The sequence below is a fragment of the Callithrix jacchus genome, chromosome 1, assembly GCF_049354715.1.
Source record: "Callithrix jacchus isolate 240 chromosome 1, calJac240_pri, whole genome shotgun sequence".
Lineage (NCBI taxonomy): Eukaryota > Metazoa > Chordata > Mammalia > Primates > Cebidae > Callithrix > Callithrix jacchus.
The window spans coordinates 70,912,002-70,936,914 of record NC_133502.1 but is presented as its reverse complement, the minus strand read 5'-3'; the positions used below and the strand labels follow the sequence as shown (position 1 = coordinate 70,936,914).

The 24,913-nt window shown below is 52.4% G+C and overlaps 1 protein-coding gene across 50 annotated transcripts in view; it reads right to left on the bottom strand.

The window, feature by feature from the left end:
- WNK2 (WNK lysine deficient protein kinase 2) overlaps positions 1–24,913 on the bottom strand; it is a 135,259-nt gene that overhangs the window by 46,245 nt on the left and 64,101 nt on the right. For 36 of the 50 annotated variants that reach the window (XR_013532098.1, XR_013532080.1, XR_013532081.1 and 33 more), the window contains exons 8-19: positions 24,593–24,896; positions 19,848–20,047; positions 16,198–16,353; positions 15,337–15,528; positions 12,953–13,582; positions 10,414–10,707; positions 9,792–9,841; positions 8,778–8,946; positions 8,577–8,693; positions 4,665–4,835; positions 4,517–4,562; positions 3,839–3,958 (exon numbers count right to left, since the gene is read on the bottom strand). Coding sequence is in view for 47 of the 50 variants with exons in the window: in XM_035298763.3 (XP_035154654.3) it covers positions 3,839–3,958; positions 4,517–4,562; positions 4,665–4,835; positions 8,577–8,693; positions 8,778–8,946; positions 9,792–9,841; positions 10,414–10,707; positions 12,953–13,582; positions 15,337–15,528; positions 16,198–16,353; positions 19,848–20,047; positions 24,593–24,896 (2,449 nt within the window). In the remaining 3 variants the exon portion in view is untranslated. The remainder of the gene's footprint in view (positions 1–3,838; positions 3,959–4,516; positions 4,563–4,664; positions 4,836–8,576; positions 8,694–8,777; positions 8,947–9,791; positions 9,842–10,413; positions 10,708–12,952; positions 13,583–15,336; positions 15,529–16,197; positions 16,354–19,847; positions 20,048–24,592; positions 24,897–24,913) is intronic. The other 14 variants (XM_035298782.3, XM_035298799.3, XM_035298819.3 and 11 more) reach the window with 1 other exon arrangement.

The following is a 24,913-nucleotide window of genomic DNA, read 5'->3' as shown; positions in this document are numbered from 1 at the left end:
AGCCAAGGTGGGAGAATCACCTGAAATCAGGAGTTCGAGACTAGCCTGGCCAACATGGTGAAACCCTGTCTCTCCTAAAAATACAAAAATTAGCTGGGCATGACAGCGGGTGGCTGTAATCCCAGCTACTGGGGAGGCTGAGACAGGAGAATTGCCTGAACCTGGGAGGTGAAGTTTGCAGTGAAACAAGATTGCACCACTGCACTCCATCCTGGGCAACAAAGAACGTAACTCCATTTCAGAAACAAAAAAGTATAGTAGTTTACCACTTGAATTGGAATGTAGTAATGTATAGGTAAGCTGCCATATCATAGTTGTTTTATATATTACATCTACATTTATTGAAAGCCCTATCAAACATTGTTATAATTTTTTTTTTTACTTCAATTGTCAGAAACATTTTAAAGAACTCGAGGAGAAAACGTCTATTATATTCACCATTTCTGTTGCTCTGCCTTCAGCCTGGATGTTCCAAGTTGTCTTCTAGTTTCATTTCCTTTCTGTCTGAAGATCTTGAGCAATTCTAATTTTACAGTAGGTATGCAGTCCATGAGTTCCCTTAGTTTTCTATTTGAAAATGGCCTTACTTCAGCTTCATTCTTGAAGGGTATTTTCCCTGGAAACAGAATTCTGGGTTGCCAGTTCTTTTGTTGAACACTTTAAAAATGCCCTGATGCTTCTTTCTGGACATCACACTTTCTGGTGAGAAATCTGTAGTCATTCAAATTTCTGTGCCAGTCTAGGTAATGCATAATTTTTGGCTGGCTGTCTTTACTTTTCAGCAGATTGATTAGCATTTAACCTATTTGGTGCTTGCTTAGCTTCTAGAATCTGTAGACTTATATCTTTCACCAAACTTGGGAAATTTTTAGCATTATTTCTTCAAATTTGTTTTCAGCACTGCACTCTTTCTCTTTTCCTTTTGAGATCCCAACGATACACAAGATAGCCCTTTAGTTATTATTCCACAGTTCCTTGAAGCTCTGTTTATTTTTTGTATATCTTTTCCCCGTTTTCCAGTTGGACAATTTCAGGTATTTTAACTTTCAATGTTAAAAATTCTATTTGTCCCTTTTTTGCAGATACTTTCTACTTTATCATTGGTTTCAAGAATGTTTGTCATTGCTTTTTGAGTTGTATTTGTAACAGCTGCTTTAAGGTTTTTGTCAGATCATCCAAAAATCTACATCACCTTGTCACTGGCACCATGGCTATCTTTTCCCATGCAAGTTAACATTTTCATGGCTTTTCATTTGCCAAATTATTTTGAATTCTATTCTGAACATTTTCAATGACCTTAGGAAATCCTGAGACTCGTTTAAGTCCTATGACGAATGCTGATATTTTTGCTTCAGTAGGCAATCAACCTGGTTAGGTTCAGACTGCAAGTTGCAACCTGCCTTCTATGGGCTGTGGTTACATGTCAGTTCCATTTTCAATGCCTTTACCGTACTAATCTCATCTGAAACAGGTGTACTAAAACCTGGGTGAGGTCTAACCATTAGCTCAGTTGCCAAAGATTTGTATATGCTATTAGGATCAGATGTATGACTGCACAGATTGGGGGTGAGCCCAGGAGTCCATAAACAACTTTATAAGGTTACTTTGCCAAACTCCTTTTCTAAGCTCTTTGTGATACTTTCTGGTTCCCTAGAACTCACCTTTCCAAACCTCTGGACAGAAACCACCCAATTCTGTGGCTGTGCCATGAAAGACCAGGTGGCAAGAGGACAGAGGGGAAAAAAAAATATAACAGGTTTTGGTTCTGTGCTTCTAGCGCCCTGGCTCCCTCAAGATAAAGAATTGTTCTCTGCTCTATTTTGGCTCTTGCATGCTACCTGCTGCTCCTGTTACCTGCAGAACTGTGTGGGTGCTGGTGCAAGAGCAAGGGGGTGAGCAATGGCGAGGGGTTCTCTCTCTTCTCTGAGCTTTACGAGTTGCCTCTCCTGGTTTTGGAGCTGGAACTACAGGATTTCTCATGGAGGCTTCCCTGCCTGCACCAAAGCGTTTGCTTCTGGTCGTTGGGGTCTACTTCATTCAGACCAAGAAATACCAGAGAAAAACACTCAACTCACCACCAGTTCAGTGGCATTTTGAATTCTGGAGTGCTTCCTCAATCTTCCCACTGCTAAAGTTTTCCCAAATGCTCAGACAGCTGTGTCACACATGTATCCAGGATTCACAGTGCATTTCAGTGTAAAGAAAATGAGTGCATATGCTTCTTCTGCCTTACCCAGAACCCAACTCTTTGTTCATTTTTATTATGTGCCAGATACCGTATTCACAAAACTGTTCGTACAAGTCATGTGAGGTCCCAGAATAATATTCCCTCCTGCAGAAAGGACTTTCATGCCTAAGCCCACGCACTCCGAGACTGCCCTAATGAGGGGCTGAGATGCTCTGAGGTGGGCTCCACTCTCTGCAGGCCTGTCTCCTTCCAGCTGGGCCTTCCTCCTCCAGTACAGCACTTCGGCAGGGACACCCTCAGGGTCCTCGCCTCTATAAGCTCTTTTTCTCTAGCCTAGTGAGGCTGCTGACGCCACATAGCCTCTCAGCCACCCCTGCAGGAATGGGAGATGCTCCCTGGGGAAAAGGAGCCAAAACTAGGCTCACACCCCTATGTCTCCATCCTCCCCTGAACCCCAGCCTAGCAATTCTCCACTATCATCAGATTTCAAATGCCTTCACATAAATGACTTTTATCAGTTTTGGGTCATTATCAGTGGATGGTTAATCCAAATTAACAGTTGTCAGCAATTCTCCTTTTTTTTTAATGGAAAAAGAAACTAACTCTAAAAGGTTTCCTGAGGTCATTCAGTGCATAAAGAGGGTTTAACTCCGTTCTATTAACCACACTGTCCCCTAAACTTACACCACAGTGTCCCCTGCACCCTACATCACAGGAAAACTTAGCTCTTAAAAGGGTTTTTCTTATAATTGGGTGTGTGTGTACTAAAATCCAGAAGTAATACATGAACATATTCTTACTTAAAAATTGAATCTTGTAGGCAAGCCTGCTTCTCTCTGATTTCTCAGCCCAGGCTGGGCCCAAGCCCTTTCCTGAAATCACCTTGTTTCAGCTGGTGCCTTCATTTGGATTTTAGTATTAGGCTGACCTGTCCCCCATTGAAACGAATCTCCAAAAGATAATGGAAGTCATTGGAAGCACATGATATAAAATTTAAAAAGATTTACACATATTTTTCGTGAATGTGCCATGAGGTTATGTCAAGTTATATAATCAGTGACTTTTCCCTGCCAACTGACGGGGGATTAAACCTTAAATTTGTTCAAGTGACAATTTATAGCCTCCCAAAAGACCATCAAGATTTAACTGACAGCCCAAAGCACAGACTTGTTGGCATCTGTATGGGCAGGAACAGGTGCAGATCAATGCACAGTGATCAACGCCTGTGTGAACACTTTAAAATCAGAGTCTCAGTGCCAAGAGGGACTTTCCCACCCCACCCAACAAAGCAAGTAGAACCAATAGGGGCGTGTCTGCTGCAAGTGTGCGGTGCAGAGGAAAGGGATGGGAGCAAGGAGTCACCAGGTTAACACTGCGGAGGAAGGGTAGCGGAGCTCTTCAGCACACACCTGTGCGGCCACACGAGCCACCTGCTTGGTGGGGTAACAGGGCAGACTCAAGCCTGAAAGCTGCTTTGACTGAGCTGATTCAGTGGAAAACAGGGATAAGAACATAGCCCTTCAGGATGTCCTGCACTGTGGGTGACTCTGTATGGCCCTGGGCACCAGGCACATATCAGCGGGGTCATGCACAGAAGGAGGCCTGCAAGTGAACGAAGGTGGGGCTTGGGTGGGCGCCGGCTGCTCATACCTTGGCTGGCTTCTGGCGGCAGAGAGCTTAGAGGAAGCGGGGGCGAAGATTCAGGGGCCTCGGGGGTGGGGTGCTCAGCCACTGGACAGATGATGAACCACCTCTTTCCAGTGTGCAGGACTGAAGGGCAGAACAGAAACAGCACATTGAGTGAGTGAGTGTCTCTTCAGGCTGATGTGACCCCCACCACCTGCACCAGACTTGGCACCAAAGGTCTGGGGAACTCCTTTAGACTATGGGATTTTCTCCAGGAAGGGTATGGGCAGAGAACACTATTCCCAGTCATAATCCCTATCACTTCCCTCTGTGAAGCAGGTGGTTCCTCAGGGCCCTTGGTAAAGAGGCCTTAGTGACAGGTTTCTGCCTGTTCTTCCCTCATACCAGAGGACAAGGGGTGCACAGTCAACCTGGGGTGCCTCACTGGTACCCAGAAGCTCCCAAGAGGGTCCCTGGCATAGGCTTGGCTCCTGGGATACCCAAGGCACCATCCATGAAGGCCGTGATGCTAGTTGCAGGTGACAGCTCCAGGGACAGGACACCTGTCCCCATACAGGAGCCCCCTGGTCACCACCTGCTTCCACAATCCCCCCATGCAATGGCCAAACCCCTGACAATATGCTGAGCAGGGGCTTTTATCAAACACCCACTGAAAAGCAGGGAAGGAAGTTACAGACTCACCGTTCTGCTGATACACGGGAGCATTGGCTTGGGATTGTCGGCTCTCCTGAATGAGGTGGAGGGTCAGAAACGAGTCCACTGAGCTACCGCGCCCGCCGCCCAGCTGCCGAACTCTCGCAACCTCCCAACCAGGATTTCATAACCTCACCTCCCCAGCGCCCAGGCCGCAGGTGCTGAGGTGTGGCAGGCTGGTCCCTGGGTCGGAGCCACGGTCGGCGTCCGTGTCCTCACTAAGCATGTCCTCCGCCTTGTCCATGACATCTTTCATCTGCTCAATGAACGTCTCCCGCTCAGCCTGCAGGATGAAATCGTGCTCCACCTGCAAAGAGATGCACTACCAATGAGGACCAGCTGCAAGGCCAAGACTGCCCTGGGTCTTCATCTGGATTGATGGATGTCTACCCTATACCAGGCCCCAGGGGAAGACATGAGGAAGGGGTGTGGTCCCAGACAGGGAACAGACAGCTCAGCAAGTGACATGGATGGCCCCTGGGAAAGACATGGGGAAGGGGTGCAGTCCCCAAGACAGGGCTGAACAGCTCAGCAAGTGACATGGATGGCCCCAGGATGGGAGGAGAACAGCTTCATCTTAAGAAGCAACTCCCCGTTCCAAGCTGGCAACTCCCCGCTCCAAGCCAGGGACCTGAGCCATCATTGTCCTGCCCCAGCTGGAGCTAGTTACAGACCCTGAGGCTGGTGCAGCCATCTGCAGAGCAGGTGAGTACACAGGATGGAGGGGGCCAAGGACAGGGACTGGGAAGAGGGGAGGGGGTCCACCTGGGCACAGGTGCTCAGACAGTCATGACAGATAAGGAGGGTGGGGTTGAAGGCAAAGGCTCTGGCCAGCAGGAGGTTGTGGGGCAATAGAAAGCATCAGTGGGATGGGAAGGCTATAGCAGGAGGGCCCCATGTCACCTCTCGGTCTTTGCACCTCCAGCTCTCCCAGCCTCAGCCTTTGACCTTCAACTATGGCCCCAGCACACACGCAAGCATGGCCTGATGTCCAACAAGCAGCTCCTGTCATGGCTGAGGGGAGGTCCCATGCCACAGCCTGGAAATCATGAAGCCTCCAGACCAGGGGCTCAGGACACATCCACAGTCCCCAACTTTCACTGTGGGTACATGGCCCCAAGCTCACACATGGCTCTGGCTACATCCTTGGCCACTCAGGCAGAGACTGCTGTGCATCTCATAAAACCATACCAATGAAAGAGGTCAGCCTGTGCCGTCACCCAGTGGGGTCCAGACCCTGTCCCTTTCCTGCCATGGCACTTCCTCCCACCTACACACCTCTACAGTCACCAAGATGCTCTAGGCCTGGCCTGGGGCATCCATGGCCCCAGACCTCTTCTGGGATGGGCCCATCTGCCCTACTTAACCAGCTGGCTGCAAAGCAGGGCACCCCAGACCCCATCCCCAGGAGTACCACCTGCATATACCCCTAGACAAAGTGCTGGCTTGTGCTGTGTTCTGTGATTGAGTTAATTTAATGTATCGTGTGACTGCGATGTTGTCTTATGAGGATAGTACATTGTGGCCAAAGGTGAAGCATCCTGCCAGCTGTGACAGGAGTGTTCCATGTGAGAATTTAAGCAATGTCCCAATTCTGTGAAACTTTCACTAAACAAAATTGAACTAGAACCCCTTTGCAACTAGAAAATGTGTTCCTATTATGTTTCTTTTTAAGTATGTTGAGAATAAAATTAATTTGAAAACAAAACAAAAATCTAAAAATACAGGGTCCAGGTATAACCTGACTTTAGAATTCATGCCAATTAAATGGAACCTCTGCAGTTCCACCTTTACTAAGGGGCTGGCAAGGTCATTACGGTTAGAATGATGAACCTGAGGCCTGAACACCTCTAACCACTGATGGGACACTCAGGGACACCTGGTGCCTCACACTCCCAGGAAGAAAGTCCACAGGGCAGGCAAGAGCCTGTCTGAACAGCACCTGTCCCACTGGCCACATACTCACCCTTCAACTCCGGCTCCTGGAGCCAGTCTGTTCCTGGGACAGGAACAGGTTGTGATGGGGAGGACTGCTGGGCTGTTTTTATGGACCAAATTTGTGTGTCTGTAGCATGCTTACTTCAGACAGGTATGCTAGGTGACTTGGTTTACTAAGATGATAGAAAAAGCAATAAAATAAGCAATACTATCTGAGTGCTTAGTATAAAAACCAAGTCTGAGAAGATGCTACTTTTACAAAGCACACAGCTAAAGAATAGCCACATTACTTACTGTGCAGGACTTATATGTGTGCGGTTCACAAAGACTAACATACAGAGACACACAAGAAGACTGAAACCAGGGGACCTGTGGACACGACACAGGCCGATGTGGTTGATGCTGTGTGTGTGGCTTCCCACTCCGGCAGGCAGGTGCTGGAGGGGTCAGCTGCACAGACAGCATCAGCCTGTGGCTGAGTGATAACTTCATAGGCATTCACTTTATTATTATTCTTTATCATGCTTGAAACATGTGTGTATAAAGTAACACAAGACACAGGTTGAAGACACAGTAAGATAAGAGATGTTCTCCAGTTTCAGCAAGCCAGTGAGGAACTGGCATTCCTGCTGTGCCTAGGAACCAGCTGCTGGCTGCTGACAAAGCCTCTTCCCTAATTGAAGTGCAGCTAGCACCTCTGACCCTCCGACTAGGCCCTGTCCTGTCTTCAGCCTAAGCCAGTTGCAGAGAATTCCCAGCCTTCATATCTGACCATATTCCTTATCTCCCACCTTTGAGGTTGAACAAAGCCTCTCACCTGCCCCCAGCAAGGATCCTGTTATGAGGGTTTCTCCAGAATCCCCAACCTTGACGTCTCCCCTTAGCTATTTTCTAGCCACCCATCCCCACACTGCTCCTTGGCTACGATTCCCCTGTGGTCTCTGCTGCATTCAGTTAAACTCATTCTCTCTCCCCTATTGCCACAGTCCTGAATAAAGTCTTCCCAACCACTGCGACAGGTGTCAGAAGAATATCTCTAATGCTGCAGGGAACTATGCCCTGAGCCTGGGCTCTGGGAGGGCTTTGTCCAAGGTGTCTCTGCAAAGCAGACACTAAGGCAGGAACTTGCTCCCTAGGAGCAGAAAGCCAGGGGCTTCCCCTGCAAAGCCCACATGAGGATTTCATGAAGCCAGGGCAGGGGTGGCCAGGGTGATGCAGCCCAAGTGGGTAGCCGCAAGGGAGACACATGGGGCAATCTCTGTTTTTAACTTGAATGGAATATTCTATTCCCTACTCATAGTGGCCCACTCCAGGCACTTGGTGGCCATCTGGAGTGAGAGCTACAACACCGTCCAGTATGCTGCCAGCCCCTTTAGGACCTGGCTTCCTAAATCTCACTAATGCAGGAATAATGGTCTGGAGAGAATGTTCTCCTGGAAGGCAGTCACAGATGGACCAGGAAATTTGAAGAACACACATGTATCCCTTCCATGTGTTTCTTCGTGTGTTCCTTCAGCTGGAGAGCTTCTGAGGGCCCAAAAAAGATCCCCACTCCCAGCCTGGGTCAGGTGCCAGGGACCACAGATGTGGGGCTGCGAAGGCCTACAAGGTGCTTATGGACTCAGGTTGGTCTGCACAGGCAGGGAGGGGTGGCTCCAAAGGGAGGTGCAGGCAGAGTTGGGTGGGGGCATGGGACATGGGTCAGGGCTTGGAGCCCACATCCTAGCTGGGGAGGCTGGAGGAGGCTCTAAGCAAGGACCACAGGACATTAGACTCCAGGATGCCCTCCCTATGCCTTACTCAAGGAACCTACCCACAAGGCTTCCTTTAATTTGGAGGAAAGGCTCAGGTGCTCCAGAAGCCCTCGGGGAGCAGCATCTTAGAAAGGTTAGGGACACATCCTTCAAGCTGTTCTTCCAAACCCAAGGGGTTTCCGCCCGTGGTGGGGAAGAGCCCACGGAGTAAATGGTCAGTACTGCCCCTGAAAAGCCCCTGGGCCAACTGACACCTCCACACAAGGTCAGGTTCAACATGTGGCCTGTGGCGCTCTGCTCAGGCCCATACGCCGCCAAGAAACAACGGGAGCCAAGCCACCCACACTCAACCTCACCATGTAAGTCGCGATCTCGTCAGGCGCATCCCCATCCAAGTCGAACTTGAAGGTCACCATCTTGTGGTTGTGCGTCTCCAGCTGGCACTCCACCATCTTGTCCCCAGTGTTGCACACCTGGAAAGGGCACCGTTAGCTGTGCGCACGCACCACGTGCCACGGCACCGGCCACGCCCCCCCCCGCGTGCCCCTCCCACTTACGTTCAGGATGGTAAGTCGGGGCCGGCTGGCTCTCTCCTGCCGGGAGCGCGCGCGTGTGGACCTGCGGTGGTGTTTCCGGGCTGCCCTGCCCTCCAGCCTGCCTCCTCCAAAGGCGCCTTCACAGCTGTCACTCAGCTCTTTTCCAGAAGTGACATCAGAACCTCCGTAGCTGGGCAAAAACCAAGAACATTAATGGCACCAAAGGACAACCAGCAGGTCAGCTATGGTGGGGAAAGTCGGCTTCTACGGGAACAGTCTGGAGTCTCCAGGGCCCAAATTTGTGACTTATGGAAGCAGCCCCTGTCCTGTGCGAATACCCCAAGCCTACTTCTGGGCCCACACCCTGCTCCCTGCTGCTCTCAAGTGGCACAGGCAGAGGGAAGCACAGGCTTTCTAGCTACTGGCTGCATGACCCTGGTCCTCTCAGTCTCCTGACCTATGAATTGGCCCCTGTGCCTCAATTTCCCCATCTGTGCCATGGCAACAGAAACACATCAGCCACTGTTGTAAAGCCAATCCGTTTTGCAGCAAAATGCCAAACACAGGCAGTGCCCCGTACCACAGGAGAGTGGAACAAATGGTCACTGTTCAAATAAGGACACAGTTCATTTCCTGAAATACATGTGCCTATAGCCCAGGAGGGCAGAAGACCCAGGATCTGGTCTGGATTCAACCCTGTATATAGAGGGCCACCCTCCTAGCCCCCTCCGAGCCTCTGGGCACTGCAGACTCCACCCATAGCCTCTCCCTTCGGGAACATTCTCAGTACTCCAAACCAGAGCAGGGACCCAGAGCCCAGCCAGGGGCCTCAGACTACCAAACTCCAACAACAGCTGGCAAGACCAAGAGAGGAGGTCCCTGAGGCTCTATCAGGAAAGGTTTGAAAAAGTCCTGAAGGCATCAGGGCAAACTGCAGTGGGTTCCATGGGAAGCAGCAGCAAGAGCCAGGCTGAGTGGCTGTTTGGGCCTGTGCCCCCCTATCTGTACCGCGAGGTTGAGGCTGGGCCACAGTACCTCTCACAGCTCTGCGGGAGGCCAGGCGGCTTGTCCTGCGAGGCCTGCTCCTGAAATAAAAACGCAGAGAAAAGAGAACGGGTCATGCTGGCTCCCACCTCCCTGTGGGCACAGCCGCGCACAGTCAGCTCTCCCTCCCCACCTCCTTGGCCCAGCCTGCTCCCCTGCCTTCTCCTGCTCTCTTCTGCAGCCAGGTGGGTACGACCCAGGGGGCACCACAATGGGGGCAGGCTTGGAGGTTTTTAATCTTCTTGAAACAGTTGGAGCCAAGCGGATTCATAAAAGCTGGGAGCCACTTCCTTTCCAAAAATGTAACCCACTTTGAACATCCCTCAAAGAGGACACACTGGTTCTATGAAAGCTTTTCACAGTCTCTTGCATCCTGTCCCAGGGAAAGCATCCTCTAAACTATGTCTATAAAAATCACACCCTCTGTCTTGATGTAATAGAAGGGGATGCTTACAGAAAGTGTGAAATCTAGGGAGAGGTGAGAACAGGTCTTGGGTGGCTGTCCCAGAAGCCAAGCAACCATGACCTGTAGGGCTAAGACCCCAGCTCACTGCAGAACCCTGGTGGCTGCAACTACCCAGTCATGGGACAGGTTGCGGGGAGGAGTACACACCTCTTGGGCCGGTTCCACTGTCAGCTGGACAGCTGGGCATGGGCTGGTGATCCCGGGCCCATCAGGCAGTGGCAGGTTTGCTGGTGGCAGAAGTGTGGCAGTCTGGGTGGGCACACTCTGCACAGAGGCGGACACCGTGGCCAGGGAGCTGGGGAACTGAGGCAGGAGCTCAGGGGCAGCAGGCAGCAGCACTTCCGGCAGAGGCGGGGAGAGGACTGCAGCCGGTGGCACAGGAACAGTGGGGACCTGAGCAGTGACATCTACAGCATAGGGAGCTGGGTGGCCAAGCAGAATCTGGGGGCACAGGGGACAAGGTGCAAGTCAGGCTCGATGCTGCCTTCACTGAGGGCCCATGCCCAGGTGTTTCCGTGAACACCCAGGTAGAGAGATTGGAATACTCCTCTCCAGTCCACACCCTCCCCAAGGGGAGCCCTGTCTCAGAGCACATTTAGTAGATGGAGTGAGCAGAAACAAAAGGAATGGGCATTCTCATAACCCTTTCTGTGTAAGAGTCTATTTGTGTAGAAAGGCCAGAAACAGGGCTCCATCTGTGAACCTGCCAAGCTCAGCTGAAGAGTCAGAGGACAAGACACAGCATCGGAGCCAGGCCCCCACCACCCCTTTGGGCCTGGGGCAACCTGCCCCATCTGGCCTCTGGTCACAGCACGTACAGGGTACCTGCCACCAACACCTGCCACCTTCCAGAGGGTGACTGTGGCTCAGGCTTGGCTTCCCCACTGTTCTCTCTCTAAAAGCTCTTTGGGAGTAAAAGGTAAAACAAGTGGGGAAGGAGGGACCATGGATTGGAAAGTACAAGTACCCTCTGTCTTCTGCCCCCAGTTTGGAGTTGAGAAGGCTGAAAATTTAGAGGAACTTCTCACCTCTCAGGGCTGGAAGGAACAGCCACAGTCACTGAGCCTGCTGGCCCTGAGACCCTTTGTTGGCAGCCAGTGGTGGGGTCAGAGATACCAAGCCCCAGCCTGGCAGGTGGCCACTTCCCTCCTGGACAGACAGATAACACAGCTGCTGCATTCAGGGGCCCCCGTGGGGTGGCCAGCCCAGCTCATCAACAGACTTCTGGACCCTTCCCTGGACAAACAGCAGGGACAGCCACTGAGTCTGGCAGTGACCCCCACAAGTCACAGGGTTCCCTCTCAGAGCTACTAACTGTGGCCAGAAAGGCTCTTCAGGTAGGAATGCCCAGACAGCAAGGTCTCCCTCCTGCTCCCCAGTGTGGGCCTCGGCTTTCTGAGAAACAGACCTGACTGTGAACCAGGAGGCTCTGAGCTGCTGATAAACCTGCCACTAGGACCAACAGCACTTGCTCAGGTGGGCCACAGAATGGATGCGATTCTTCCCACTCACTGTCTAATCAGATGCCATCCTGCTATCCATTATGTACGATCCCTTCCTTCTTTACATACAAAACCTTCTGGAGACAAGATAGCAAGAAGTGATGGCCAGGAGGAATGGCTCATAATGGGGCATCTTACTCCAGACTGGATTCAACACTAATGGAGCTGGGGGCACCTGGCACCAGGGATGCTCCACCCCAGGCCCCTTCACATTAAGCTATGCCAGCCACTTTCCTGTGAAGGCTGAGGCTCAAAAGGCTGGGTTGTGCCACAGTTACAGGGTTGATCGGGCTCAGAGCTGGGGTGAGGCCAGGTGGGCAGAGGCCAGGAGAGGAGGCCCAGGTGGGAAGATACCAAGAAGGATGGGACTCAGGTGAGGAGGCCTAGGTGCGAGAGGGCCCAGGCGGGAAGGCTCCCACACCAGCCTCTCTCCCCTCACTCAAGTTTGAACAGAATAGTCTGTAAGCCCCAAAACATGAGTGGACTGTAGGGCTGTGGATCCCTGTGGGAAGGCTTCCCATCAGTAGGGTGCATATCCTGTGTTCCAGAGCATCCGTTCACAGCCAGCCTGCATGCTGCCAAGGGGTCTCCACAAGACCTGATACCAGGACATGGTCCTGGGTCCCACCATGATCACCCTTACAGCCAGCAGCACCACGTGCCCCCAGCCCCCACCTCACTATTGGCCTGGCTTCCTCACCCTCCCTAAGATGGGACTGTCACCCTGCCTCATCCTAACAAGGTGCTCTTTAAAGGGCAAACCTCAGACAGATGCCCTGTGCCCAAAGGCAAGCCACACCAACGCTGCCAGACCAGCCCTGGATGAGGGAAGGTGCAAAGATACCACAAGAGCAGGGGCCACAGAGCCATGGGAAGGGAGGGACACAGAACCTATCAGCCATGGACTCCCTCATCTCCTAACCCATCCGAAAAGGAGACGCAGATATCCCGCGCTGGCGCCAGTCCCCGCCTCCCTCAGCCTCACACACATCTCTTCCTGAGGGGTGGTCCTGGGCAGAGCTGCCTCCTTGCCTGGCTCCCAGCTGCTGGGGTGCTCAGTCAAGGAACTCAGGGATCGCACAGGCCCAACAGGACGACAGAGCAGCCAAAAGTCCTTTACAACTCTGGGTCCTGAGGGCCCCCCACATGCTGGGACGGTAAGCCCCTGCCCTGCAGGTGATTACCTGGCTCCCTGGTGCAGCAGCCGGAGCAGCCTGTTCAGGAAGGTGGGGCTGGAGGGGCTCAGGGCGCACAGGCAATGCTGGCTGCGAGGGCAGCACAGGTTGTGGGGGCAGCGTGGGTTGTGGGGGCAGCGTGGGTTGTGGGGGCAGTATGGGTTGTGGGGGTAGTGTGGGTTGTGGGGGCAGTGCCGGCTGTGGAGGGGTGGTGCGAATATTCTGCACCGTGTGGTGGGGGGAAGGAGGGACGTCGGTAGGCGCCATCTGTGGGAAGGCCGTTGGGTACACAGGTTGGGCCGGGAGCTGGGCCACAGCAGGATGAATGGACAGGGCAGCCACGCCTGGCGGGGCCACAGCAAGCAGGGGGATGGCGGCCGGTGCATTTGGCACAATGGTCCGGCAGGGCACGGCCAGGGGTGCCCCAGGGGGATGGGGCAGCTTCACAGCCTGCAGAGGCAGGGCTGGGGACGCAGGGGGGAGCGGGGCAGCAAGGCTCGGCAAGATCACAGCTGGAGAGAAATACTGAGGTGGTGGCACAGGGGGCACGGTCGCGGTTGGCAGGTCTGGGAGGCCCGGAGGGAGGCTGTCAATTCCTGCCAGGGGCGTGATGGGGGGCACGACAGGAATCGGGGGCATCTGAAAGAGACACAGGAGTGCGTCAGTGTGAGCCCCGACCAAGGGTCCCTGCCCACGGTGCTTGCATGCAAGGACAGACACAGTCATTGGGGACAAGGGGACACAGGATGAGGAGAGCACAGCCCTTTCCCTCTGAGACACCTTTGTGTAGCTGCTGTTGAAGGGGACCCAAACATAAACCCAACAGAAGCAGAAATCCCTATCATGTAAAGCTTTTCAAATAGAAAAGGAAAGTTGGCAGGCTGGAAACAACCTGCTAGATCACCCTGGCCCAGCACAGGAGGCCTCCCTGTGTCCACACTCATGACAGCCATGCTGGGACTCTGAGGGAGTCAGGGGCAGCTCACATACTGTGAGTGGCAGGGGCAGGCACAAGTCATAGAGAAGTGACTTCAGAGCCCTGGGGCATTTTCATTCGGAAGGGCTGGAGTCAGAGCCACCAGTCTGGCCCTGAGCATCTGCAATCACCTTAGCCTGATACTGCAACATGTACAAATTCAAGTTGAAACCTAACTTCTTAGAGGTTTCTCAGTGAAAGAAAATCTTTGCACCACCTTGGCTGGCTCAAGTGACACCCCTATCTTGTTTAGCCTTCCCACAGCAGGAACTCCTGAAACCTCGTCTCAGCAATGTATGTGCCTTCCAGGGGCAGCTGATGTCAGGTCACATGAATTCAGCACTCCTGTCTTTGACAGCCTTCTCATCCATGCTGGTATGTGTCCCCTGGCCTACACCTCCACGCAATCAAGAGGCAGCAAAAATGCACATGGACTTCTGTCTGAACGAGCAAGACGACAATTTCACTAGACCTTGAAGCCATCTAACATCCTATGGTGACATCTGGGCCTGAGCGGTAGGTGAGACAACATCTTCTAGGTGGGGCTCGTGAATCACAGGAACACTTGCTTGCCCTATCTTCAGAGTGAAGCACATTTCCAGTCTTACCACTTCCAGTCCATCAGGGTCACCAAAGGCCTCTGAAATACCTAGAATCTTCCATGCCATTTACCTAGGCAATGGTACCCTGGCCCCGGCTACATTCTGCACCAGTTGCATGTGGTTGGGTCTGATAGTGTCCCCAGAGAGTCAGCAATGCCACCGGCTGGCTCTGGAACGCCAAGAGCCACATGCCACATGACCCTAGGGAGCTCCACAGAAGAACGCTCCTCCATGGCAAACCCACCCGCTTTCTGTGCCAGCCCAGCAACTACCTCAAGACTATTGTCCATGACGCTGAACTAAAAAACTTTTTCCTTCCTGGATGAGCCTGAGCACATGGGTACACTGAAAGCAGATAGGCACACTGCTGGTAGGGTGCCGGGTGATGTGGTGCTGGGCTGCACACCCTCCCTGAAGGACCCCATCTGCCACTCACAGCCCAGAAGGTGTCATGCCCTGGAAGGACCAAGAGTGGCCTGCCAGGTTGGGAGAGAAGGTGAGGCTGGAGGGCAGGAGACAGCAGCCCAGCCAGCCACCAGGGGAGGCCGACACTCATGGGTTCAGTGTTATGAGCAGAGGAAAAAGGACAAGTAGCCCGTTGTGTGGGTCGCTGGAACATTCCTGGTGCATATGACTGTGCACAAAGCCCACGCTGCCTACCCCAGACTCCCTAGCCCAGCCCCAACTCACTGGCCAGCCCCACCCCAGGTCGCAGGTCACTTGTACAGACAAGCCCCTGTGGGTGTCCTGGTGCACCAGCTAGGATCTGGCAAACTGTGCGCCACCATTGATGGCAGCTGTCAACTTAGAAGTACCTGCGGAGGGACTTGAGCAAGCGGCTGCAGGGGTGCCTGCGGCATCTGGAGGGGCTTCAGCTGAGTGGGGGTCCCCACCTGGGAGGCTGGAGCCAGGTACTGCGGCAGAAGAGGGGGCACCGGCTGGAGGGGGCCCACGGGCTGTGGAGCCAGAACCTGTGGCAGGGGTGTCGGCTGGGCCAGTGGAGGAGGCTGGAGGGAGAGAAAGCAGCTCCCCTTAGACCACCAATCTGCCCAGATGAGTGCACCCCACTGGTTAGACATGACAGGATATCAACCCTCACCCTTACATATACACGCACATGCTCACATTCACACCGAAAAAGAGACACAGATACCCCACGCTGGCGCCAGCCCCCGCCTCCCTCAGCCTCACACACGTATCTTCATGAGGGGCGGGCCCTGGGCAGAGCTGCCTCCTTGCCTGGCTCGCAGCTGCTGGGGTGCTCAGTCAAGGTACTCAGGGATCGCACAGGCCTGCACACACACTTGCATAGTCACATGTATACACATTCAGACACACGGACCACCAAACTCCAGCCAGCCTGGAGCCGTGGGCACAGCAAACCTTACAAAGACATTCTGAATAAGCAGAGCCCTCCATGTGCAGGGTACTGCAAACACTATGCACGCATGCAAATGCGCACGCGTGCGCGTGCGCGCGCACACACACACACACACACACACACACACAATCACCCGAGAGCCACCCCCATCCCTCAGCCACACCAAAGACCTGGGGGAACCACAAAGGACGTGAGTGAAGGGGCCTGTGGGAGGCGCTCACAGACCTGGCCCAGGGGCCAGCAGAGCTGACTGCCTGCCTAGAGGAACAGTGGCCACAGGAGGCGCCATACTCACCTGCTGGCCGGGGGGCGCTGGCTGGCCTGGGCCCGTGGGCACGGGGGTGCTGGGCGGTGGCAGCACAGGAGCAAAGCTCATGGCCGGATCTGGGAAGTGCTGCTGGAGGGGTGGAGGGCAGGCGGGGGGCGGGATGGAGCCCACTGGCAGGCCAGGCTGCAGAGAACAACAGGGCCACACTCAGCAGCTGCTCTAAGCCACCAGGCCCATGCTCCTGGGCAGGGGCAAAGTAGCCTCATATCATCCCTGTGCCTGGCCCCCACCAACGTCCCTCTTCCCACAAACATGACAGCCGAAGCAGTGAGGGGGCCCTGGGCATCATTCACAACAGTGAAGGGCCAGCAACAGTACAGCTCCCAGCCCAGGGGCACCAGGCATATCAGCCCTCGACAGAACATTGAACAACCACAAAAAAGGCCAGCACAGAGGCTTCACAGAATCGTGGAGAAAGGCTCCGGAGGACATTAAAATGAGGAAGCTCGGCCTGGCATGATGGTTCAAGCCTGTAATCCCAGCACTTTGGGAGGCTGAAGTGGGCAGATCACGAGGTCAAGAGATCGAGACCATCCTGGCCAACATGGTGAAACCCTGTCTCTACTAAAAATACAAAAATTAGCTGAGCGTAGTGGCGTGTGCCTGTGTGGGAAATCTAAGCTCTCAGAATGGGAAATTTGCCACGATTAAGGAATTGCTGTGAATTTTTAAATTTTGTTGGTGTAATAATGGGATTGGGCTTTGTGTTCTGAGTCCATATTGTGCAGAGCCAGAGGTTGAATCATTGACAGAGGCATTGTCTCGCTGTCTGGGATTTACTTCAAAACAATGGGAATGTGAGGAGCAAGTGGGGCTACAAAGAATCACGGTTCTTCCACCCTGCCATGAACGTTCTCTCCCGTGGGGTTCTCTGGATCACGTGAGTGACAGCATGCCCCAAACTGCCCTCCTCACTTGTCTTTCACTGTGGGTACTTTATGAAAGGCAGCGTGGGGTGAGTGGTTAGAGCAAGTATATCCGGAATTGAGCCGGGCTTCTGGATTCACCTGAAGCCAGGAAGTGGAAGAATGGGCCTGACTGGGCCAGACCATATCTGTCTACCAGCTCCAGGTACTGTGCATAGCCCAGGAGCTCGGGCAGGGCCTAGCGGCCTGGGAACAAGTGGCCTCGTGCTCCCGACAACCTCCAGGGCAGCCTGGCAACCCCACAGCGGCTGTTCCTCCTTGTCTGTTTTTCCTTCACTGGGTGCTGCGGACACATCACTGTGGTAACCCTCCCAGGAAAGGCATGGAGGGGTGGGGAGAGCCCTCAGCATACCTTGGGACCCCTTCCATGCCTCATCCTTTTTGAGTAAGGTGCCTTTGCATCACTAGGTAGGAAGATGAGAGTCGGGCCCCTGGTCCAAGGTGACTGTACCTGTGATGTCCCTCAGGTCTCCTGGCTTCCATGCTGATGCTGAGACCAGCATCACTGAGACCACAGGAGAGGGAGCCCATGCCCAGTGGGAGTCCAGGCCAGGAGTGCCTTATGTGGCATCACATGGCATGGGAAGCCCTAACCTAGGCTGAGGAGGGATGAGAGCCAGGCAGAACATTCCAGTCTAGCCCCAGTTCAACCCATCCTCAAAGCCAAGAGCCACCACTCCGAAGCAGCTACTAGCCTTTCCTTTTCTTTTTTAAAATTTGTTGTAGAGACAGAGACTTGCTGTTTTGCCCAGGCTTGCCTGGAACTCCTGGCTCAAGTGATCTTCCTGCCTCAGCCTCCCAAAATGCTAGGGTTACAGGCATCAGCCACCACATCCAGCTTGCCTTTTCATTTTTTTTTGGAGACAGAGTCTCACTTTGTCGCCAGGTGCCAGGCTGGAGTGCAATGGCATGATCTCAGTTCACTGCAACCTCTGCCTCCCAGGTTCAAGCAATTCTCCTGCTACAGCCTCCCGAGTAACAGGGACTACAGGCGCACACCACCGCACCCAGCTAATTTTTGTATTTTTAGTAGAGATGGGGTTTCACCATGTTGGCCAGGATGGTCTCAATCTCTTGACCTTGGCCTCCCAAAGTGCTGGGATTATAGGTGTGAGCCACTGCGCCTGACCCAGCCTTGCCTTTTCTTAAATGAGGTCTTTCTGCTATTTAAAATTCTACTTCACTTGATTTTATGAAATGAAGAAAACTGCAAATGAAAACTGCAAATGAGTTCTGGGGCTGCAGTCAGCAAAGGCAGACTCGGCAGAGAGCTTCAGCTGCTTTTCCAAAGGGCCTTTCTGGACCCTTCCAACTGAGCAGGTCTGGGAAGGACGATCCCACATGCAAGGATACAGCAGGGAAGCCAGCAGGATAGAGGAGGCCAGAACAGCCCATGTGCCACGTTCAGCCGGCACCAAGAAGACGGGCCACAGCACTGAGCATACAAGTGACAACCAGCATAGCCAAAGGACCAGGCAGGAGCTGCCCGCTAGGGGCGGAGCTTGGCCTAGAGTACACAGTGGCTGCACCTGTGGTATCCCTGCTTAGGCTTCCTAGCTCACCCAGAAGGTGAGATAGCGCACCCCACGAACCACCCTCTGAGGCTGGGTGCAGTGGCTCACATCTGTAATCCCAGCACTTTGAGAGGCTGAGGAGGGAGGATCACCTGAGGTCAGGAGTTTGAGACCAGCCTGGCCAACATGGTGAAACCTCGTCCCTACTAACACAGAAATTAGTCGGGCGTGGTGGTACACACCTGTAATCCTAGTTACTCGGGAGGCCAAGGCAGGAGAATCGCTTGAACCTGGGAGGCGGAGGTTATAGTGAGCCGAGATCATACCACTGCACTCCAGCCTGGTGACAGAGTGAGACTCTGTCTCATATAAACAAGCAAACCACTCTTTGAGGGTACCAATCTACTACCTGGGGCTCATGGGCAACCTTTCTGTGGCTGGGCACTTGGGACTGTGAAGAGCAATTGTTTTGCTTTCTAAAGTGTTTTTTGAAAATTAAAAAAAAAATGCCGAATGTGACCCCACTCATCTTAGTCTTTCCCGTGGGAATCATGCCACAGCTGGAGGTTCCATCACTCCTTCACCACACATTGTCCCTGAAAGTGTTCCCCTCATCCCCACCCTATTTTCACAGCTCTGACTTTAACAGCTACACAGTGTCTGGGAGAGAAGTGCCAGGAGCCCCTCAGAAGGCTGGGCAGTGAGATCGAATCTCAGGTTTCCTTCTTAAAAATGATGCTTTTCTGTGATCTCTGGAACATTCTGAGATAATGTCCCAGGCCCAGGGCACAGTCAATGGGTATGACTGTGGCCATGGCTTGTCACCATTATCACTGTGCCTGCCCCCAGGGTGACCACTCAGCTCTATCACAGTCTTCCAAACTCTGGGTGTCCCAGGGTCTGTTTTCCAGCAGGGTGTCTTTCCCATCTAGTAGGTCTTTACGGGACCATCAGGGCTACCCAGCCAGCAGTTCTGTAGTTGGCAGGAAAGACAGGGCTTTCCTCTGGGCCTGAGTTCTGAATGTCTCCCAGGGGAAGTGTGGCTGGAAACTGACCACAGGCCACTTTTAATGCTGAACACAGTGCAGCACAACCTGGACAGCTCATCACAGACTTTAGAGCTTTCAGACCAGATAGTGGGGATAGGGAATTAGGCGGGAGTGGCGCTCTGACTCACCGCAGCCAGAGGCTGCTGGTAGGCTCCCAGTGAGGGCAGGCTCTGCGGCAGGACGGGCCCCTCGCTCACAGGGGGGCTGCACACACACTGGGCGGGGGGCGGCGCTGCATCAGCAAGGGAGCCAAGCACCACGCTCTGCTGGCTGCTCTGTGAATCCGAGTACACGGTGGAGCCCTGGCCACTGTCGAAGGTGCTGTCCGCTGGGGAGGACAAAAGCAGGACTTAGAGTGGACATCTCCAAATGCCACATGAACAAACACTGGCTTATCTGCATATTTTCTTCTGCAAAATAAAGGCTTGACTGTTTCTCCAGATCACATAAATAACCCAAGCATATTGTTTAAACAGTCAACTGCTACAGAACCACACTGGGGTGGCTGTCACTGTTCCCCACCCCAACGCTACCCATGTCTGGCCAGCATGATGTCAGAGCGGGGACATCTTGCCAATCCTCCCACAAGGCAGGTACCCACAACCAGCCTGCCATGGCCTGGGTAGCAAGCACACATTCCAGCTCTTAAAGGCACAGGGAGTTGGGAGGCCAAAGGAATGTCTGAGTTAAGAAAAAGCTGATGTCTTCACTGTGGAGATAAATAATCTACAGTGTTTTATAAGAGGGGAGGGTGTCTCAGGACTCTGACCACCTTCACATACCACAGCAAAGGGCCCAAACTGGGGAGACTGAGGTCAAGGGACCAGGTCTAACTCGGTTGGAAAATGGGGCCAAGGTGGCCCAAACACCCACAGGGAGGTCTCGAGAGGGGAATGCACCCACCATTCCTCCGTGCAGTGGATGCAGTGGCAGGGGTAGCACCAAGCACCCACGGCCTGAGCTCCCCAGAAGCCTCACATGGCTCAGGCTGGCCTGGCCCCGATCAAACCCAAATGGACCCACCTGCCCATGGGGGCACGGACAGGACCCCAGAGCCCACAGGCTTCTCGCACTATGGTGTGCCTGGGAACATCTTCGCCTGTGGGGCCATGCCAGCAGAGGGGAAAACGAAAAGCTATCTGAAATGGTACTTTGGGTTTACTGCTTCCAGATTCCAAAAGCTACAGAAACTTCAGAATTTACCACTTACAAACGCTAAGCTATTTTTAAGAGGGACTACATTTCAGAATATTGTGTCCATTTATAATTTAAATGAAGGGGAAATCTTGTTGGCTTGGCGTTAAAATAACTTTTCCCAGGAATGGATACAACCTATGGTAACCTAAGAAGATGTAAGAAATGCTGATGCTGAGGTTTAATTGTGCAAAACCAATTAGACAAGCAGCTCTGATTTTTAATGAGCCAAGTGGTCATTTCCGCTTAGAGATGGGAAGGGAAAGGACAGGGAGGAAGGGAACATGTGTATGGACCTGACGAGTTTCAAATAGAGCAATTCTAACCATATATGTCGCATTTTACTTTTTTTTGAGGGGGGGGAACAGGGTCTCACTGTCATGTGGACTGGAGTCTAGTGGTGTGATCACGGCTCACTACAGCCTTGACCTCTCACGTAGCCAGGACTATAGGCATATACCACCACACATGGATAATGTTTCTCTCTTTTGTAGAGATGGAGTTCCACCATGTTGCCCAGACTGGTTTCGAACCTCTGGGCTCAAGTGACCCACCCACCTTTGACTCCCAAAAGGAGCCACCATGCCTGGCCCACATTTTACATATTTAAAGTGAATATGCGCTGGGCACGGTGGCTCATGCCTGTAATCCCAGCACTTTGGGAGGCCAAGGCAGGCAGATCACGAACTCAGGGGTTTGAGACTAGCCTGGCCAACATAGTAAAACCCCATCATTACTAAAAATACAAAAAAAATTGGCCAGGCGTGGTGGCACACACCTGTAGTCCCAGCTACTTGGGAGGCTGAGGCAGGAAAATGCCTCTACCTGGGAGGTGGAGGTTGCAGTGAGCCGAGATTGTGCCAGTGTACTCCAGTATGGGTGACAGAGTGAGACTCCATCTCAAATAAAAATTTAAAAATTAAAAAAATAAAAACTAAAGTGAATATGGGCGGGGCACAGTGGCTCATGCCTGTCTGTAACCCCATCACTTTGGGAGGCTGAGGCAGGCAGATTACTTGAGGTCAGGAGTTTGGGACCAGCCAGGCCAACAGGGTGAAACCCCATTTCTACTAAAAACATAAAAATTAGACGGGCGTGGTGGCGTGTGCCTGTAGTCTCAGCTAGTAGGGAGGCTGATGCAGGAGAATCACTTGAACCCAGGAGGTGGAGGTTGCAGTAAGCTGAGATTGTGCCACTGCATTCCAGCCTGGGCAACAGAGCAAGACTGTCACACACACATAAAAAGTGAATGTGTTCATTACTTACACAATTAAACATTTTGGAAGACATTTTTGAACCTATTAGCAAATGTGCTACTACAGTCATCAGCTGCTTAAATGGAGTCACCAAGAAAACCTCCACTTGGTCAGGACCCTTGGTGGGCAGTTCAAGAAAACACAACAAGGGAAAACTGTGAAAACTGACATACAGCTGCATCTTCCAACAGGCTAATGTGTGTCTGTTTGCCCATCTTGTTACGTAGACCACGTTCTTCTTGGATTATGGGGCTCCCGCTCTTACCCGGCACCTCCCAGAGCAAGGTGCAGAAGGCTATTTGGGGTACTATCCATTACGAAACAGAAGGGGATGCAAAGATGTACATGTGCACACATGTGTGAATGGGAGTGTGCATGTACATATTCATGTATGAGTGCCTACATGTGTGCCTGTGTGTGCAAGTGAATGTGTTCACATTTGTGTGGGGTGTTCACATGTGTGTAAATACATGTCATGTGCGTGCAGGGTGGGTATTTGTATACCCACATGTGGGGCATGCAGGTCTGTATGCATGTGTGTACACATACGTGTCCACATGTGTGTGCATGTGTGGGTGTGCCTATGTATTTGTGTGTGTTCTATGTGTGCCTATGTATGTTCACATGTGTGGTAGGCTGTATGTGTCCACTATTTCTAGAAGGACAGTTAAGACATTGGTAGCATCTGTTGCCTGTAGGGAGAATTTGCTCCCTAGCAAATCAAGTGATTTGCTATCTCCTGGCCTTTTTGAATTTTATATCATGTGGCTATGTTACCTACTTTATAAAGAAACTGTAATCAATGAATAAAAGTGTTTTTGAGAAGCGTGGCCATGGCCTCTGCACAAAGCACACAGAATCCTCAGCCGGCCTGGAAGTGGACCTGTCTGCAGAGAGAACCCACACTTGAATTGCAAGCATCAGATGGTCAATGGCTCCATCTGATTTTCCCATAGTGGATCAAACCTGAATTTTACTATCCGACCACCAGCTAAACATATTTCTAGATCCCCAAACTATGTCTCCTCAAAGTTCAAAAAAAGGAGATTTTTTAACTCCCATCCTAGAAATTGTTTAACCAGCAATTAACAATTTAAAAGTGTATAGTGCTGTGTCAGATGTGGAGAATTTTTTCTTACAAGAAAACTGTGCTCTTTAATTTTTTAGATGTGTCAGAAAATGGAGCAATAACGTACCAATTTTATTCTCCAAAGCAAACCTGCGCAGGTTTGTGACATAAATAGGCAAACCATCTCGACATGATAACCGCTTGTTTGAATTTAAATAGCCTACTTTGAAGAAGCGGCCATTTCAATGATAAATGAAGGATGTGCATATTAAGTAAATTAAAGACTCTTTCAGTCTTTGCACACAAATGATCTGAAATATTGGCCCGGACAGGTCCCTTGGCTCTGTCATTCTATCTCATGCTTATTCACAGAATGAACAAAGCCATGCTCCTCTGTCCTCAGCTCACTGCTGAATTCTTAAGATGTTGAGGGCACAGGAACTTTTCTGCCTATATGTGCAGAAGATACTAGATTCTCCCTAAATGGTCTTATAAGCTTGATCTAAAGTGATTCCTGCCAATTCATCAGTAACACCTTGCTGAAAATGTACAAAAGGTCTGAAAGGTTCCGCCTTCAGAGGGAGATACAACTGGGGATGGGAGATCCCCATGACAACTCACAAGCCAAGCCAGCAAACAGCACGCTCTGTCCCCAGGACAGATGCCCCACCAGGCAGCTGCTGCCAGCACCTCACCTGGACTTCACATTCCCCGCAAGGTGTCAGAACTGTCATTCTCAGACAGCATAAGGAACCTGCCCCAAGTCCACAGATCCATAGCAGAGTGTGGGATGGAACTGGCTCCATCAGAGTCCACTGGCACAGGGCTCATTTGTCCTCATCTGTTCTGAGAACATGGACTTTAGTGAGCCTTAATCCCCTTCTGGTTACAGATCACTGGGAAATGCTGAGAAAGCCCCAATCCCATCCCTGAAACAAGGCTCACCCATATCTAGAGTCCACGCCCTGCCTGGTGGGCTTGGGGGACAGGCCCCAGGCTGGTCACAGAATCAGGCCCTGCACATCCCAGTGCTTAGGTCTGCTGGCCCCACCACCTTGGAAGTTGCTCTCTTGTGAAGTTCATGACATGCCCTGGCACCAAGGGTGCTGGCAGAAGGCGAGCCTGTCATGGGACACAGGCACCCGGCCAGGACTGCCGGGAACCACCAACATCTAAAAGCAATCACACACGCTATGTAAGGACAGCTCAGAGCTGTACCATGTCTCCTCTAAGGGGATGCTGTGCTGACCCCCTTCCTCACAAAGCACTCCAATAAAGGAGAGGACTTCATTTTTCTTTGCCCAATAGCTGGTTTTTGCAGGGTAGGTGGGAGGGGCGTCCATGGCCACCCTACCCGAGCACTCACAGGCCAGGGACGTGGCGCTGGTCGGCAACGTAGGTGGGAGCAGGTGCTGGTCGGCTTCCGGCTCCTCGGGCTCTGGTGGCCCAGGCTGCCCGGTCTGTGCATGGTAGGTCACCTGGACCTGCAAGGGCACTGGCGGACCCCTAGCCTTGTCTGGGCTGCCCACATCCTGCTGCTCCTTGGGCTGCAGCGCAGGCCAGATCCTCTCGCGCCGCCACTGGATCAAAGCCACGCGGTCACGGATGGACTTGGCCACGATCTTGACGTCACTCTCGTGGAAGAATCCAGACTCAATCTGCAAAGGCAGTCATG